At 40.4% G+C, this 18,316-nt stretch overlaps 1 protein-coding gene across 2 annotated transcripts in view; it reads right to left on the minus strand.

Annotated features, from left to right (window-relative positions):
* Window positions 1–18,316, minus strand: part of kcnq5a (potassium voltage-gated channel, KQT-like subfamily, member 5a) — a 92,007-nt gene that overhangs the window by 14,023 nt on the left and 59,668 nt on the right. Inside the window, exons 2-9 of one of the 2 annotated variants that reach the window (XM_070840657.1) lie at window positions 13,225–13,315; window positions 9,215–9,341; window positions 8,666–8,841; window positions 7,667–7,792; window positions 6,343–6,453; window positions 6,120–6,215; window positions 2,989–3,083; window positions 2,245–2,271 (exon numbers count right to left, since the gene is read on the minus strand). In XM_070840657.1, coding sequence (XP_070696758.1) covers window positions 2,245–2,271; window positions 2,989–3,083; window positions 6,120–6,215; window positions 6,343–6,453; window positions 7,667–7,792; window positions 8,666–8,841; window positions 9,215–9,341; window positions 13,225–13,315 — 849 coding nt within the window. Of the gene's footprint in view, window positions 1–2,244; window positions 2,272–2,988; window positions 3,084–3,355; window positions 3,445–6,119; window positions 6,216–6,342; window positions 6,454–7,666; window positions 7,793–8,665; window positions 8,842–9,214; window positions 9,342–13,224; window positions 13,316–18,316 lie in introns of both variants that reach the window. The other variant, XM_070840656.1, reaches the window with a different exon arrangement.

An 18,316-nucleotide genomic window follows, 5' to 3' on the forward strand; every position in this document is an offset into this window, starting at 1 on the left:
ACGAAAGCTCCAAATCATCAACACAATGATTGTTGTGTGACATGTGGTTAACAAATTTCCTGACTATGCCTTGTCCTGTGTGACAGTGTTGTGTAAAGCTGCCTGGTCAACAAAAAACTAGAAATCAGGCTGTATTCACATTTAATTTGGTGTTGTTGAAATGAACTCTGGTGTGTTTGCCAGCTTAGTCTAGTTTGCTTATAACTTGGTGTGAATGTTGTTATTTGAGCCCTGTTGTGAACTAAACAGCACTCTTAGAAACACAAACACACGTAAGTGGGGCATAATTTGGGATAAACCTTTGATTTTCCCATCAAGGAGCATGGGAAGTCAACTACAGGTTTGAATGCACCCTTAAATAGTGTCCAAGTTGAAGGTAGTTAGAAAAAAAGTATGAATATTTTATTCATTATGGCTTATATTGATCATACTAGAGGTTTTTGAATTAGACTTCACTGTACAACAAGGTTCAAGCACAACTACACAGGCACAAATACCTGCACACATAAACTCCAGATTAAACCTTCATTATCCTTTATTTCATGTTGCCTCTCACTGCTAATATCCAGCACACTTACACTCAGCATGATGTCCGCTGTAGCACTTTGTGGTGCGCCTAATGTTTACTACTGCTGGTGTTTACAAGTCTGCTTAAACGAAAACCACCAGCCGATTATCCCGGCACCTACCGCCGCCGAGCAGCCGACAGTCTGTAAAACCACTAATAACACAGAGTGTTGTGTGTTCTCTCGGTGGAGGGGAACACGCAAAGGAGAAACAGTGTCATAAAAGTGTGCATAATTATGATTTCACAACTGCAACAACTGTAACAAAAGTTTCTAAGAAAGGAAAGCGTAATTAAACAGAACACTTTAAACAGGAGGATTTCTGGGGGATGAATGTTGGTGGATGCAGCAAAGTCTAATTAAATGTTGTTTTGTTTAAGGATGAGAAGCACATTTGTTTGTGCGCTTGACTTGAGAGTTTAAACTTATTTGTTTTATGTGTGTGTGTGTGTGTGTGTGTGTGTGTGTGTGTGTGTGTGTGTGTGTGGCTGACTTAGGTTTAAACGCCTACGGAAGCTGCTGGCTCAATATAAGGCCCCCAAATGTTGCAAAAGAAGTGCTGCACTGTAAAAAAACTATACTAGCATAATTAAACTCACAAATCTCTCTCTGTCTTCCTCCTCTCTCTGAAATCCCCTTTCTCCCCTTCCCCTCCCCCTCATCCCGCTTTTTCAACTTCGCTCTGTCTCTCCTAGAGTTGTGTTTGATGAGTTATATAAATACTATCCCAATGGAAAAAGTGCGTCATGGTACAGACATGGTACAGACTCCTGTCTTTGAAGGCGTGTGTGCATGCATACGCGCGCACACACACACACACACACACACACACACACACACACACACACACACACACACACACACACACACACACACACACACACACACACTCACACACTCACACACTCACACACACACACACTGAACAGAGACCCTTCCCTGCCTGAGAGTCAAGTGCAGAGAGGGAAACAGTAGTGAAAGGAGGCAAAGAGACAAAATCAGAGATGGAGACCTAAAGAAAAAGTGAGGTGGGAATATAAGATAAAGAAAGGAGAAGGAAGATGGGAAAGGCAGCACATTGTACCTTCTCAAGATGCCATTAAAGTGGTAGAACTGCCTCGATCACTGCATCTCTCCCTGCCTGTCTCTCTGTATGATATAAACTGTACTTCAGCAGAGCACTTGAGAGAATGTATTAGCTACTGTTCTTTCCAGTGGTACTCAAATGGTAAATAAATCTTGACCTGACACTTCTGGTTTCCTTTTATAAGAACACATCAACCTTGTTATTGCACAAGCTAATTGTGCTTTTTTTCTCTCCTCCCATTCTGGCTTACAACATCATTATCACTTTACCAGGTCACACTGGCTAAAGCCAAGAGTTTCACATCAAAGTAACACATGGCTGTCTACATTTTCTCCAGTAATGATGGCCTTCAGGGTGAATAAGGGTTCATGCATTCACTAAATCACTCGATCAATAAACCAAGAAACTAACACCAATTAATCAATATCTCCCAACCCTCTGATGGTAACTTTCAATTACCTCACAAATCACTAATTACTACTCGATAAATGTCAGTAAATAGATAGATAGATAGATTTCATCATAATTGCATCACATGTTGAGTGTATGTGTTTGTGTCTTTGGAAGGAAGAAGCGGAGAATCGTACAAACCTGTAAGTAGTCTCGCCCTGCTCTTTCCTTCAGAGGTTAGTGGGATAAAGAGGAGGAGACAAAGGGAGAGAAATCAGTATTCCAGCAGATTAAAATAGCATTATACAGACGTTTCCACTGATGGATATTGGAGGCATCAAGCCAAACGGAAAAAAAAGAAAGAATTCAATGGGGTTAATGGTTTACAAGCGCGTGCAAGCTATGGCCGTGCAGCCCCATTAATTGTGTTTGACGTAATTGTCGCGAATTGTGTTTAAATTTGACCCGAGCTGAGTTTCTTCAATATTTAATGATCTTGAAACCAGTTACAACCTGAGTTAATGTTTCTTATTATTATATTTCTATTTTACAATACTATAGCATCACAATTGTACACTTTATTTTGTAGCAATACTACAAAAGGTATAAAGTAGCATAAAATACTCAAAATACTCAAGTACAAGTACCTCAAAATACTTATGTAGAGTAAATACACACATTCATAAAAGTTACGCAGTGTCTGAAATAATGATCATTAAGAGAGTACCTCAGACGGTTAAAGACCATGCATGCTAAGCAAAAAAAAATACAGGTACACTTATGAAAGAATGGTTATAATGCTGCACAACACTGAGTCACACAGTGGGAAAAGGTTTATTGAAGCTGCACCGATGGAAATGAGCAGACACCAGATGAGGAGGAAGAGATGAGGAGAAGGGCTGAGCAGCAGCGGCCATGTTTGTAAGTCTGTAAGTTGTTACCTACTTGGCGGGGCTGCAGGTATGCAACGCCTTCAAATGAGGCTTCCAGGTAGCAATGGAAACCGAGTTCTCATCAGCAGCATAACTACGCCAGACACACTACGTGCAGAGTTGACAGGATAAATAAAATAATGATAAATGAAACAATTAACAGGGTAAAGAGTGGGAGGAAAAAAAAAGAGGCGAAGGAGGAACGTATAAGTTGGGTAGGAAGTGAAACAATAAAGGTGAGAAGGGAAAAAAAAGAAAAAGCTGATTAGTTTTTTTGGGTAATGTTGATGCATTCTGGTTGGGGGGGTGTCGGACGGAGGTTGGGGGAGGGAGGGGGTTGCAGTGATGGTGGTGCTGGTGGAGGTGGTGGGGATACATGCCTGAGGGAGGGGAGGGCGCTTTGGTAGTGGTGCCAGGTGGCTCTGAGGTAGGGACGAGCACCGTCGGTGGAGTACAGACGCCAAGCCGCCTGGGTGGAGGAGGGAGCAGAGATGGATGGGACACGCACACGTTCACATGTACACACACACACACACGCACACACACAAACATGACATACAAGGGCAATGGCACAAATGTGGTGAGGTGAGGAAGTAGGGACGGAGATATGTGGACATGTAATGTACACAGGGCGTTTTAGGGGACGTAACCAGCTGGCAGCCATATCGGAGGAGTTCAGTATGGCCAAGAAGAGTGGATTGTGCTTCTGCTGTGTTGATTTGCTTTGTTGAAGAGCTTTTGTTGATTGGATCATTTAATCTGTGATTTATGCAATTTCATACCTACAATCAGCACTCATTTCTTTTTACCATGACCATGGTCTTTCCTAACATTCTTAGGGAGATTTTGCTGTGGAGGGCAATGACTGTTTTAACTTTTAGTTTGAAGGCCTTCTTGCTTTTCAAACTATATGAAAAGGTACATCCATTTTAGGCAATATTCTAAAACCAGCCAAAACAAGTGTGATGGATGGGTTAAATTTAGCAAATTTCCCATCTTTGGACTTCAGGTGCAGAGTTAGTTTCTGCTATTAGTCATGTTTATTTGCTTTTCTAAACACACTTGCTTATTTATGTAGTTAAACATATATAGTTTATCTGTGTATGATGGAACTCCAGCGTGTTTTGACAGTAAGATAAGTAAATGGCTGGATACAGTCCAAAGATGGACACGCTGGAAGTGTTCACACACGTGTTGGTGTGTCCTGTGTGCAAGAAGAGTCTGCGTGGTCATAAATTATGGGCTGCATGTCACATGGGCCCTCATGGCCAAAACAAATGCAGAGTGTATAATTCTTATTACCTATTGCTCTCATTATAACCCAAATTTGGGAACAAATGTATCTTGTTGCTGATTATCCTGCAGGAATGAACCACATCCACCACAATCATTGTCAGTTGTTGTTTTCTTTACATCTTAAACCATGATCTTCTCACAGCCGACTGAACCTCCTCAATGGCGCCAGGTGTGGTTACGAGATTTGTGACATGACTGGAAAGCTTTTATATAAACATTTTGGACAGAAGAGGGTGGGAAATTAACACCGACCACCTGCCAAAAGCAGGTCAATTTGGCTGTTGGTTGTTATGCTACTCTAGAGACCAATTTTAAGTCATTTGGAGATTCGATCTTGCTCTAATAATACAGTCAGTAAGCAAAATAGTTATTGCAGCAGGTGAAATTTAGAATTGACCGGCAGCTGAAGCTTGAAGACAGCGGTAACATCCTACCCTCCATACAGAGAAAGACACACACACAAGTGGCGGAGTGGTTTGAAGCAGGGAGAGCTGTGTGAGATAGAGGAGTGAAGTGATGGAGAGAATAGTAATGTCATCCACGCAGTTAACACATCAAAGCTGCTTCCAAGTTTCCTTTTACCTGTTGAGGAAAATGTTATGAGCTTGGCAGACAACAGACAGTGACCAGGTGCTTGATACAAAGCCAATAAAAAAGAAATAAGATCAACATGTAGGATTAATTGCTCCCTTAGTGGGTTATTCAAGATCAAATTGGCTCCAACTGGTCTTTATCAAGCATAACAGTTGATACAGATTGATGACCAGGGGGGACAGATTATATTAGATTTAAGCCATTATTCACATAAATATGCATGAAAATTTTCTGCCAATTTCATACTGAAATCTGGGATTGTAGCGACAGATGATGAGACAACCAGGTTTTGAACTGACTTCGCGCATGTCATCAAAACCACTTATTTGAAACTGTAACAAAACCCAGGGTGTGTTGTTAATCACCAGTTTATGGTTTCCATTATTCACACCCTTCAGTGGTTTTTCCAATTGACGCAATGGATTATGGGCTATCTAGGGCAAAAAAAAGTAGCATATCTTGGTTACATTTGCAGGTGTGTTTGAAAAGGGACAGGCCTTGTCAGCCTGCTGTGACATATTCAGTCTAGAAACTCCCTCATAAGGACCCAGATGTAATTTCTTTCAACAGGCAGTTTGGCTAACATGCTAGATTTTCATGGTTATTTCCACTTTCAAATATATAGTTTTGAGAACAGCTTTTTACTTAAATTCTGATTGATTGCTCATGTTGTTTGCCCCAAGAAGTCTTCACTATTGCTGTGTTTAATGGCTTTTACACCAGATACTATATCCTCATATTTTGACAAGAAAGTTAGGCTGTATTATATTATCATGAATGATAGGATGATAGGATGATAGGATGATAGAAAAGATGATAAAATCCAAAACAATAAGGCTCAGATTGTAGAAATCTGGATTTTCATTGTGGGCAAAAATCAATACCATAGCAAGCGCACCTCACACACCGTTAGTCATCATCACCTACACACCCTGACAGCCCAGAGACAGGCACTCATATTAATACTTAATGAAACACCTTCACTCTGATAGGAGGACAATGATGAAACCACCCATACACATACTTCAACATACTTCTAACACACTCATCAAAGGGTAGACACGCACACACACTTTCACTCAGACACTCTTGGAGGCTTGGAGATGATCAACACAGACATGAAACACAAACATGCGTGAAAATTTGCACATAGAAGGACAGAAAGTTCTCCGTCTCTCACACTGGTCCTCAGCTGCTGCAAAAACATTCAGCAGAGGTGAAGCGTGTCTGGTCACTGGATGCGTGTGTGTCTACCTGGATGAGGCTGGCAGCTGGGTTCCTCCGCTTTTCAAAGTGCTTCTGTCGATGCTGCTCCTGGACTTTCAGGGCAAAACCTGACCCTAGGATGCCCTACAGGCACAAACACACACATAGAGTGTTAAACTCCAAAAGACAAAACACGGCCTCTGCTCCTGTTAGAATGGGCTCTATGGATAATCAGTCATGGTGTTATAATGCGTGTCTGTGTTTGACTCACAGCTGGCAAGGCGAAGAAAGAGATCCCTAGCAGAGCAAAACCGGCTGATAATAACCGTCCCGTCCACGTCTGCGGGGTCTTGTCACCGTAGCCGATGGTTGTAAGTGTGATCTGAGGGGATAGAGGTTAACACTCAGGTAACCAGGGTGTTGTCTAAAATCTACAAAGTCAGCTCAGTTTATACCACGCCACATGAGATTCTAATGTTTATTATTAATATCTTTTTATTTTACAATACTATACAATACTTTTATTTTATATTACCATAGCACCAAATTGTACTTTATTTTGTAGCAATACTTCAGTGTTAAAATACTATGATATAAGTAAAAGTCCAACATTCAAAGCCCTACTTTTTGACACTGCATATTTTTAGCCACGGGACAACTTGGCCTAAGGCCCGGGCTTTATGATTCACACTGCACTTGTAGTAGCCCTTGGTTGAAAGGCCGCTGAAACATGTGACTCCAATGTTTAAATTCTAGAAAGACCTGTGATGTCGGTACTCTTTAACAGCAAGAAAGTGAAACACTTTGGCTGAAGTACCCAGTGGTGATGGCTCTTAGTTTTTAGTTTTTTTAGCTCTTTGTCAGCTTTTGTGTTGACTCATGTATCTCAAAAGTTCATGTGGCTAAACTTCACCTTTTCACAAAAAATGATATAACAGCTTTTAGTGTCCACCAGAAAGAAAGATGCACCAAGGCCACAGAACGCGGGAACACAGTGTGTCTGAGTGTCATTCCCACATATCTAACAGGCCGGTCTCACCTGGCAGCAGCAGAAAATTGAATTTATTGATTGGGCCATTTCTGTTTAGTGTGTTGTCCGTTTCCATGTTTTCAAGGTATAATGGGTTTTAGAAGTCAGAGGAAACAGTGCAGCACAGCCAGCAGAGTGTGACTTTAAAGGCCTTTCCTGTTAGCTTTTGTATTGCAGGTGTCATTAAGGTCACACAGAAACTGAAAGGGGAAATATATCACGGTTGTCAGATAAATACAGCATAACTCCAATTTTGCTGCTTTCTTTGATTTTGCCTGGGTAAAAGGGAGTGATCGTGTGATGCTGGATGGGGAAAATTTATAGAAAACACATTTTATGTTTCTGCTCTTATGCAGCAGTCAATTAAATTAGTTATTGCTGTTAAGATCCCAAGAGAAGCGAACACGAATGATGATAGAGATTTCTCTAAAAAAACACACAGTCCTGACTGAGTGGTAACACTGAGGAGGTGGCTTTAGAGGTGCTAAATAAAACATTCTTGGCATAAAACCATATAAAATGAATGATGTGTAATTTGTGTGTGTGTGTGTGTGTGTGTCCTCACCGTTCCCCACCACAGGGCGTCGGCATAGGTGGCGAACTCTTTGTTGAACTCTTTCTCCACCAGATAGACCAAGAAGGAGGAGAAGATTAGCACCAGGAACCCAATATACCAGGCGGTCACCAACTCCTACAAGACACAAATACAAATCACTTTATTTCATTAAAATGGATAAATCTAATGTATTACATACTTTTTTTCTGAATTGACACATGTTGGTGATAAAGTCTTTTTATAAGAGCAATCTTTTTCACCATATATTCCATCTCTCTGTTGTAATTTCTCTTATTAACTGTATTTACATTAAAGGGAAAAAAACTCCTTAACAATTTTGCCGTTAATGTGGCAAATTGACCCTAATGGCTAATTTTTATCTGCTGTTCCTCGCCTGTTTGATCCTAAAAATTCAGTTTACAACAGAGTATTTAGTACAAAAAGGGGCAAGGGGGACTAGCAGATTATACATGCATCATAAAATAATTCAAAAATATTACATTACATACATAGGATACTATTTTTACAACTCAAATAAACATGACAATTGATAGAAGCAAGTCACAGTATTGTTAAATGATAGTAAATGTAAAATATAGCATTGTTAAATGATGCTAATGGACAAATGTTATACTTTCTATTGAACATACAGTTATTTCACATCAGTCAAGTCAATGCATACTTGCTCATACTCACCATATTCTTAACTTTTCTCAATCGTAACATTTTTCTTCTACTATTACTGATATTGTGCACAGCTAAGTAATTTGGCAATATATATTTAAAGTTAATTCTAAAATGTATCATTTACATTTAATCGAAACAGGCTCAAAGTGTTAACGTTGTTTTAATTCTCTTTTTTTGCTGAATCCTGTGTCCTGATGTTGTAAAAAAACTCTCAATTGATGAAATCTGCTGTCTTACACACATACACAGACTTTGTTTTCTGGCAATCATTTTTCATGAATTTGAAGTTCAAAAGGAAAGGAAGACTTCAAAATGCCCTACCTTACTATGCGCATAAACTACAGATCCCAGCAGCTTCCAGGTCCCTCCCCTGCGATCCATGCGCACCATGCGCAGGATCTGAAGGAAACGAAGGCTACGCAGAGCAGAGGTCGCAAAGATGTTACTCTGGCTACCGGCTGAAACCACGCCAACAGAGGCGATGAGTACGATGATGTCTGCGGAGTAAAAAAGTAGAAATTAAAGGTGACACGTTTCACAATATTAGCAGGAACTGTGATTGACTCAACTACTGTCTAGATCCATCCTCCCGTTCATCCATCACCTTTAACACTATTGATTCACTACAAGCTGTTTGTTTCCTTTTCTATCTCTATTAGTCTTCTCCTGTCTTTCTGTCAACCCTAAAACACCCCACTTCTCCCTCTTGTATTTCTTCACTTGTCTTCCTGCCTGTTGGAGCAATCTAAGACAGATGGAGAGCCTATATTCTCTAAAGCGTTTTCATGCTGTTTTTATTCCAATTACATTGACTGGGTACTGAAGAGATTTTTAAAAACTCCATAAGATGTAGTACAACTGTTGACCTACCTATGACACAGAACGGTTTCCTGGCGAAGCGGAGGCGGCCCTGCCAGCCTCGGTAGCGGCAGCAGCAGCCAGCGCTCCATATCCTGATGATGTACTCCAGACCAAACACTACAATCATCACAAACTCCTGCAGGACGCACACACACACACACACACACACACAGAGAAAAATGACACACTTATACGTTTAAATGCTTCAAATGCAGAGGCACAAGCAATAAACACAGTCATATCGAGAGTCAAGGAAGTTCTAGTTTGTTGCTAGTGTGTCCTTGCTGTGGCTCTAACACTGAAGGCAGGAAAAGTACACGTATGAGAAATAACACGAATAATGGCTGTGTTCCATTTTGGTGTGCCAGTTCCCTCTCATTACAGATGCCGGCTCACTGGCTGGACTTCCTGTGACACTTGAGTGGAACAGAGCCATTGTTACCGTTATTAGTTACACCTGTGCTTTTCGTGCTATGACAGTTTAAGATGTCGGCAGTAAGCTACGCTAACCTGGTTATATTAGTTACAATATGTTAGGGCTTTCCTTTACAAGAAGAATTCGACATTTTGGGAAATACACTTCTTCTTGCTGAGAGTTACATGAGGAGATTCATACCACCTCTAATGTCTGTCTATTAATTATGAAGCTACTGTACAACCAGCAGCCACTTGGCTTAGGCTGGAAGAAGAAATGGGAAACAGCTAGCCTGACTCTGTCCAAGGGTAAAACAATCCTACTTACCTACCTACCTACCTACCTACCAGCACCAGTGCACTAGTTATTACGTTAAATCTGGTAACCATGGCGACAGGACCATGGCGACAGCCACTCCATTTGGCCAAGCAATAGTGTTATTTCCACAGCTAACTATTTCACTTAGTGTTTTGTGCAGACTAAACAAACAAGATATATTGTTTCAATGAGGGGTAGGGGGTAGTATGATTTTCTTTGGGTAGGTGCTTATTGCACATGGGTGTCAGTAGCCAAGAATACAATTTGAATCCGGTGTGGAATAGCGAATGTGGCTATTTAGACCCAGGTGTTTGCTTTTGTGTTTTAATGTAGCCTAACTTTTGTATTTGTATTAGACTTGTTATTTTAACCCAACCTACAATCTTTTCCTAAGCCTAACAAAGTAGTTTTGGTGCATAAACCTAACCAAACTGTGACTGAAAACTGATTATAATAAAAGAAGATCTAAGTTAAAAAACAAAGAAAACAGTTTTGATTGCTGGTCCTACACAGTACTCAAACCGTGACAACCTAGGTGAAAGTCTTTCATGCAAATCACTCAGCCACCTCACCCATTTTCAGTAATTAGATTTTTCTGCCTTTATACTTAGTGAGTGGACCAGGTGTAAAAAGCTGAAGAGCAGCCATCTGGCAGGTTCTGTGTTTGACTCGACTACTTGCACTTACTTGCACCCAGGTGCAAATAGTTTCTTTTTTATTTACTTTTGGACACAGTCATGCTGTCACCCTGCTTCAAGTCTTTGTGCTTAGCTATGTTAACTGTCTGCCTGCTGTAGCTTCATATTTAATGGACAGATAAAGGTGGTATGAATCTTTCCTGATACTGAAATTCACTTTCCCAGTCAGTGTGGTATTTATGGTGCCAAATGCAAAGAGCAAAGTTCACAGGCGGATGGATAATTGCAAACAGGTAACAGAGTCGTTGGTATTTTGGTAGAAATTGTGTCTAAGATTTAGGAATAGGCATCTGTTTCTGGTGCAGCGTCTATCTGCTGCTACTTGCATTTCATCTGCATTTATCTACACATTAATATAATTGATTCTTACAGTATCTGTTATCCACAGCTGCTTCATACTGTATGAAAAGCTTCCCCTCCAGCTCATTAAATTACTACAGCTATCTTGAAAGCAGCAGGACAGATATGTTGATGAATCTGCAGCCTCTGATTTGAGAAGTACTGCGCAAGTGCCATTACACACGATCCCCCACTGTGTTTATCTCGAATAAATCATTTGCAAATGACACCAACCAGCTACAAAATTTACACACACACACCTGTACACACATCAAAATGGTCGGCCGTATCTGGGTGTTCTGTTGTTTACGTGAGAGACATCAGATCACAACATCTCATCAATCCTGTGCGGCATTGCCTCTTTCCCAACTTTATTTTTAGAAAAAGTGGCATTTCATATTTTATTCTTTGAATCCATAATGCATTAATGCATTGTGCCACATTTTACAACATGATGCAACAATTTATGATTGTGACATATAGCGACGACACCAGTGATGTGATTGGCTGAGACTGTATTTATTCATCACGGCAGCCTACGAATCATATTCCACTTCACCCATCCCTTTGCAGAGTACGCTACTGCATATCCATTCAAACCTGCAAACCAACAGTGTGAAAAAACAATCGCTGTTCTTAGTGTTAACCAGATCATTTGCAATTTAGGTCCAAAGAGTTTTGAAAATATGGGGAGCAATGAACTTTGATCTTGTTCTGTTGACGTCGGCTTGAAGACTATCCTAGAGAAAGTTAACCTTATATAATGTCTTGGTGAACATTAATGTGCATTGTTACTCTGTCATGTTTGCTTAACTAGCTGCATTAGCTTATGTCATGGTGTTTTCTACTCAATTACTAGGGGTGTAACTATGTACATTTACTATCATCATAATCAATATGGCTTTATTGGTCACTGGGGGGAAATACATAAGCTTCCCAGTAGTAAGTAAATAAATACTGTATGAAAACTATATATAAATAAACAGAAATGCAATAAATATTATTCAATAAAACATGATGTTGTCTCCTCATTGTATCTGATAACACTCAAAAGGCATCGTTTGCTCATTAAAATCACAAAAAATTTCTTCTGCATGAGAAAGGCCCCAGATCTGTCCAGATTTTGTTTCGTATATTCTCACCTGTTTCAGCTTGCAGGTCTGATCCATGAACAGAATTTGCAGGTGTGCTTGGGGGTGCCCACACAATGCAATTAAAATAGGGCCCCTCAGCAAGGAAATATAGTACTAAATAAAGTAATTAAAAGAAAGATAAATGTATGTCTCAAATACCGAAGTATTCCTTTAATGACATGGCTCACCCAAATTACTGTAAAAACAAACAAAAAACAAAACAAAACCAAAAAAAGCTTCTTTCTACCAAAGAAATAGTCCCTATAAAAAGGGTTCACTGTGCGTCCTATGGATTATCCACACAAAGGCTTTGCTGTTGAGTTATTAAAATGCAGTTTTTCATTCCTTTGACCACCTAAACCCTTTTCCTCCATTTTATTTTATTTTAATGAAAGCCTTTATTCTTCTTAGTGCCCTATTGTTTTTATGATTGTTTTGTCCTTTTGTCTTTTAAACTATTTAACTTAATGTGCTTCTACTGTGTTGTCTTACGGTTTTTGCTTTTCTGATTGTACAGCACTTTGGGTCAGCTGCTGTTGCTCTTAAATGTGATTTATAAATAAAGTTGGATTGGATATGTCAAAACCTGGACAAATGAAACAAAACTGTCCAAAGCTACTACTACAGGTGAGGAAACTGTGATTCCTTTATGTAACCTCAGTGAACTGACCCCTGATGCCTCTCTGTACATGCTCTACTTGAGCAGGACGTGTTATTGGTTGAGTCTATTACTTTACCTGTTTGCTTAATCACATCTGAGGCACAGACGCTTAACTTAAATTGAGTTGTGACAGCGTAATTTTAATCATGAGTAGCAAGGGACCACTCATTACTGTTCATTATAGCGCTGAGAATGCACAGTCAGCATTACTAATGCAGTCACAGGCATCACCCAGCCACACACGCACGCACACACACACACACACGTTCAATACTGTTTACACTTTGACACTGTGACACTTTCCTTATTCATCAGTGCAGAATAACAGTGAGCTCTCCCTGGGAGACACATCCTGAGCACACTTAGTTGTGTGAATCTGTGTGTTTGTGTACCTGTGTGTTGGTGTGTGTGTTGGTGTGTGTGTGTGTGTGTGTGTGTGTGTGTGTGTGTCCTACCAGGATGAGCAGGCAGTGTGAGGAGAATTCCTGGTGCGCAGGGATGGTGGAAAACACAAAGAGAACCAGACATACAAACACCAGGATGAACCTGTGGAGACAAAACAACACACACACACACACACACACACACACACACACACACACACACACAATCAGCTATGCACAATAAATAAAGTTTAATCACTAAATAACAGGCTAATTAGTTCAGGTAATGCACAAATCTGCAGTGATACACACACACACTAACACACAAATAGCAGAGTAGCTTACAGTGAACGTGTAAGTTGCAGAACGATGTGATTATTTTTCCTCTGCCGGGCCTGTTCTGAGCATTAGTAGGACCTGGCTAAGTACTGTGTAAAGCTCAGCTGACACAGTGCTGCAGGCTATGAAAGTGGTGTGTGTGTGTGTGCGCGTGTGTGTGCGTGTGTGCGTGTGTGCGTGCGTGTGTGCATGTGTGTGTGTGTGCGTGTGTGCGTGCGTGTGTGCGTGTGTGTGTGTGTGTGTGTGCGTGTGTGCGTGTGTGTGTGCGTGTGTGTGTTAAAGCTGATGAGGGAAGATTAGTTCCTTTAAAGTGACAATCAGCAAGGTTCTTTGGCAGCCTCGTCTTGTTGTTGTGATGTTTTTGAACTTCACCGACTCCACTGTGTCAGAGCTGATATCTCAAACCAGGGATGCTGAAACAAAACTATCATTGTCAAATACCAATAAAGGTAAGTGAGAAAATATGTACTTTGTAATTTAAGAATCAATTAACTGTGTATAGGCTCTATTAGGATCAAAGTGGAAGTTTGACGCTGTGATGATAACATGGATAAACTGTGCAGCATTTGCATCAGTCTCCATTTTGGCAAGTCCAATCAGAGCCCTCCTCATTGCCTGACAGACCCAAAGTACTCTTCCTCTGCCGCCTGCAGGGAACCCACTCAGTCCCTTGTAAGTCATATGTTAACTTGGTTAATGAGCAAATACAAATTAAAATTCATAAGGAAGCTTCCAGGCAACATATGCACTGGCTAGCAGCCCCAGTCTGCTGTTCTCTCTCAACTGTTTTTCCTTTTTTTTTTTAAAGATGCCATCTGTCTTTCTAATATTTACTGTCCTCTCCTCTCTACAGATCTTTGAGTGTTTGTTTTCTGTGTGCAGAATATGTTCCAGCCTTGCTCCCCTCTTCTTTCCTGACGCCTCACTGTCATACTTTCTCTTTAATATTTTATGCTTTTTGTCTCCCCCTCTACACCGCCTTTCTTCCTCTCCTCCCTACTACATCTCTCTGCTTCAGTTCGCCTTTCTCCCTCTCTGGACTCCCTCACCATCACTTTGTCTTTTTCTTTCTCCTGGCTCTCTTGCATGATTGATATCGCCATTTATTTTCCATGCGATCCACAAGGGATATGAAAAGGGAGGTGCATGTGCATGCGTGTATGAATAGTGTGTGTACCTGCAGCTGCGTTACAACAGCGGAGGACTGATGGTTCCTAACATCCAGCCCACATCTGCATCTGATACTGGCTCCTACTCTAATAGCTCTTTACTGTCATAAAGACAGACAGACAGAACGGAGAGCAGATTTATAAACAGCAGCCAGTAAAGTTTGTGTGTGTGTGTGTGTGTGTGTGTGCGCAGCCACAGATCCTCCTAAGAAGAAACTGGCATTAAATGCACCCTCCACACTATTCAATGTGCACTCATTGTGCACTTATGGTGGTGGTCTTCACATTGCAGAGCTTGTCTGAATAGATAAAATAATGTAGACTTGAATTGAAAAAGGAAGCATCATTTCTGTGTTGAGAGACACATTGATTGATTAAAGCTTTGGATGAAATCACTCCATTATATGAAATTGAAGTTTCTGTTACACGCAGAACCTGTATAAAAATATACATTTTATTTTAATTGATGGTTCAAAGCCTGAAGTCATTCTCATGATTCATTCAAAATTATATTTATTATAGCAGCATTTTTCCATTTGAGTGAGCCAGATAAAGATCACCTGCCAAAAGAGTGCAGGTGGTCCTGGTCCATTTGTTGGACAGGTGTTGTATCTATAAGTTCTTTCATCTGGCAATTATTGTTCCTAGAGTCATTCAGTATATGATCAGAAACATTTTGTTTCCTATCTCAATGCCTCCTCTTCCTGTGTGTCAATTCAGGATGAAATTATTCAGTGCAGACAGACGAAAGGAGAAGCTGCTATTGAATGATGGGAGCACAATGACACATGTGATCAATAAGGCTGTAACATCGATCAGCCCATGGGGGAATTAGCAACTTTAGCTGTCACTCATACAGATGAATTGATGCTATCGACATCTGTGTGTGGTCACGTTTCAGAAAGATGAGTGTGTGGTGACACATGTCTTAGACTGGCTTTGAAGTGTTAGGAAAACCTTGATAGGATCACTATCACGTTATAAAAGACTGCTGTCCTTCCATAAAGCACGACACCAGTACATGTTTTAGCCTATTTACTATAAAGAACATATTCTTTATATTGCAACTGAACATTTTTACATCTCAGCAGTTAAATATTAAAGGACATAATAATAATAATATAAAATAAACGTACAGTGATTCCAACACAGGTGTGAGTCATCGAAAAGAATTGAAATGATCTTTTTAAATATTTTTTTAAATATTAAACTCTTTCATTCATTTTAAAAGTACATTTATAATTCATTAAGCAGGTGTGCTGTGATGGATCACGTCTCAAGCATTTCTATCCCCGGAAGAAGGATGTACATTGATGGTGATGCTTAGCAGACATTAATAGTATAACAGCTGTTTACTGATGTTTAGTGCCTGTAAACAGCTGTCATACTATTCCTCAGTGGCTGTGAGGATGTGAAGTCACTCCACTCAGAACATTTGCATTGGGTGCACCTCTCTAAATGTCAGCTAACTCTTTTAATTAAATATTTCAGCGGAGTGTTGCCCTACTCTGTCGTCAACATGCCAAACCAACATCTGGTAAAATTGGTCCCTGACGTCCTCAGAGGGTCCTTGACAAGTTGCAGGTGTAAGAGGGTGCCCGCTTTAATGCATACAGCGGAGACAAACTGCCTCTGACTTTGTGCTGATGAATAAGCTGAGGACCCACAGACAAAATTGTATACAACCAAGAACCTGCTTCACTCCTCCACAAGCTGACAAAGACGCCTGGAAAACCAGAAGAGAGGAGGTGAGTGTGTGTGTTTGTGTGTGCGTGCATAATCAGGCCCTTGGAAATTTGACTAGTAGATACAAAAAGTTGACTGGATGACTTGTAGGCACAGAAAGTTTTGGATTTGGTCCAGTAGATCTTGGGCTGTAGTGGCTGTAATGTAATCCTTTGGGGCAACTGCATACGATCAAAGTACATCCACTAAAAGTGCTTGTTTCTGTCACTGACAAGCTCAGATTGTTATTATCTGACAACATTACGGAAAGGATCCCTACAGAGATAGACCTGTAAGATCCTCTTGTTTTTCCAGAAACAGCCATTATATTGCTCTCTTCACAGCCACCAAACTCCACTGACAAAAACAATCATTTCACAAACAAACTAACCAATCCAGTCATTTTGAACACAATATATGTAGAAATAGGGCCCAGGCATAAAAACACCCGAGTTATTCCTCAACTGTGGTATCTGTTTAATTTACCAACTTTTTCATGTAACAAGTACATAAAAAAAGGAAACGTTTGCACCATGGTCACACAGTCCTTCCACTGTGAAGGTGCACCATCCTGCACTGACGACTGATGGCGTCCTCAAATGTCAACTACTTGTAAGACTTTGTGTTGCTAAGTTGGATGTAAGCATGGATGATTTTAAACAAAACTATGCTGCTGAACTGATACAGAATTCAAAAGTGAATTGAATATTTTTCTAGAATTTTAAGCCCATGCAGTCTGCAGAAATGCTTACCTCACAGGAAATTCACTATGCGCTCAAAAAGATGTCAGTTATAATGCAAAATTTGGGGGTTTAAGTGGAGATTTGGGGGAAATTTAAGCTCGTTATCTGCAGCTCAATTACATGTCTTTCTTACACTGATATCTATAATAAATAAATAACACTAACTGCCTCTCAGAAGACTCACATAAGTGGAAGATGACTTGAAACCATCAAACAGACTTTAAGCAGAATGTGTGTGTGTGTGACTGTAAATCTAATCTTTTGCAAAGTACCATGAAGCTCATAAATTGACCTGTGTGCATTGTGAATGCATGTAGCATGCAGATGTAAATATGAACAAGTATGTTTATGATAAAAAAGAAGGAACATTGTAAAAGGGTGCATATGTTTTCCTCTATGTGTTTACATTAAAAATACACATCTGAGAATGGGGAGGAGAGAAAGTGTGTGTGTGTGTGTGTGAGAGACGGATTGGGTACGTGAGAGGTCAGGGTTTTCCACACAATATGGTCTGGTATCATTATCTATTTCCTTCTTTCTTTCTGTGCCAACCATGCAGACCCTTTCAATCAAGATGGAGGGAGGGGACGGAAACAGAGAGCGAAAGAGAGAAAGAGAAACCAAGAGAGAGTCAGTGAGGCCAGTCACTTTGGATAACTGCATGTGGAAATGCCTCGTAATGCCGAGGCAAGAGAACAAATGAAACAGTGGGGGATACAAAAGTAGACAGGAGGGTCATGCAGAGAGAAGAAGGGCAGCGGGGACCTCCACAGTGGCAGAAAGAGAAAACGTTGTGTCCTGCGAATCTGACTGAACGCTAGAAGAGGTGAGAGATCAGCAGGTTCTCCTGGATGAAAGCAGCAGGGCGAGCAGAGGCTGTGATGGGATGATAAAGATTAAGTTTAGCTGTAAATAATGGTTCTCCTCCTAAGAAAGGCTGGGTAGATCGGTACATCAGAAATAAAACAGACATTAAGAAAGAGACTGAACAGAACAGACTGAGCACAGTCAGTCTCTACTTTCTTTCCAGTCTCTCTTTGGATCTCACCACTTCAAACATAATTGTACTAATCATGTTTTTTAGTCTAATCAATACCTATTCTTACTGTACATGGTGAAGTGCAAGGCTTGAATTAAAGCACACACTGGTAGATAAAGAGAAGACAAGGAGAGAGGAGAGGGAGGGAA

The sequence above is a fragment of the Pempheris klunzingeri genome, chromosome 12, assembly GCF_042242105.1.
Source record: "Pempheris klunzingeri isolate RE-2024b chromosome 12, fPemKlu1.hap1, whole genome shotgun sequence".
Taxonomy (NCBI): domain Eukaryota; kingdom Metazoa; phylum Chordata; class Actinopteri; order Acropomatiformes; family Pempheridae; genus Pempheris; species Pempheris klunzingeri.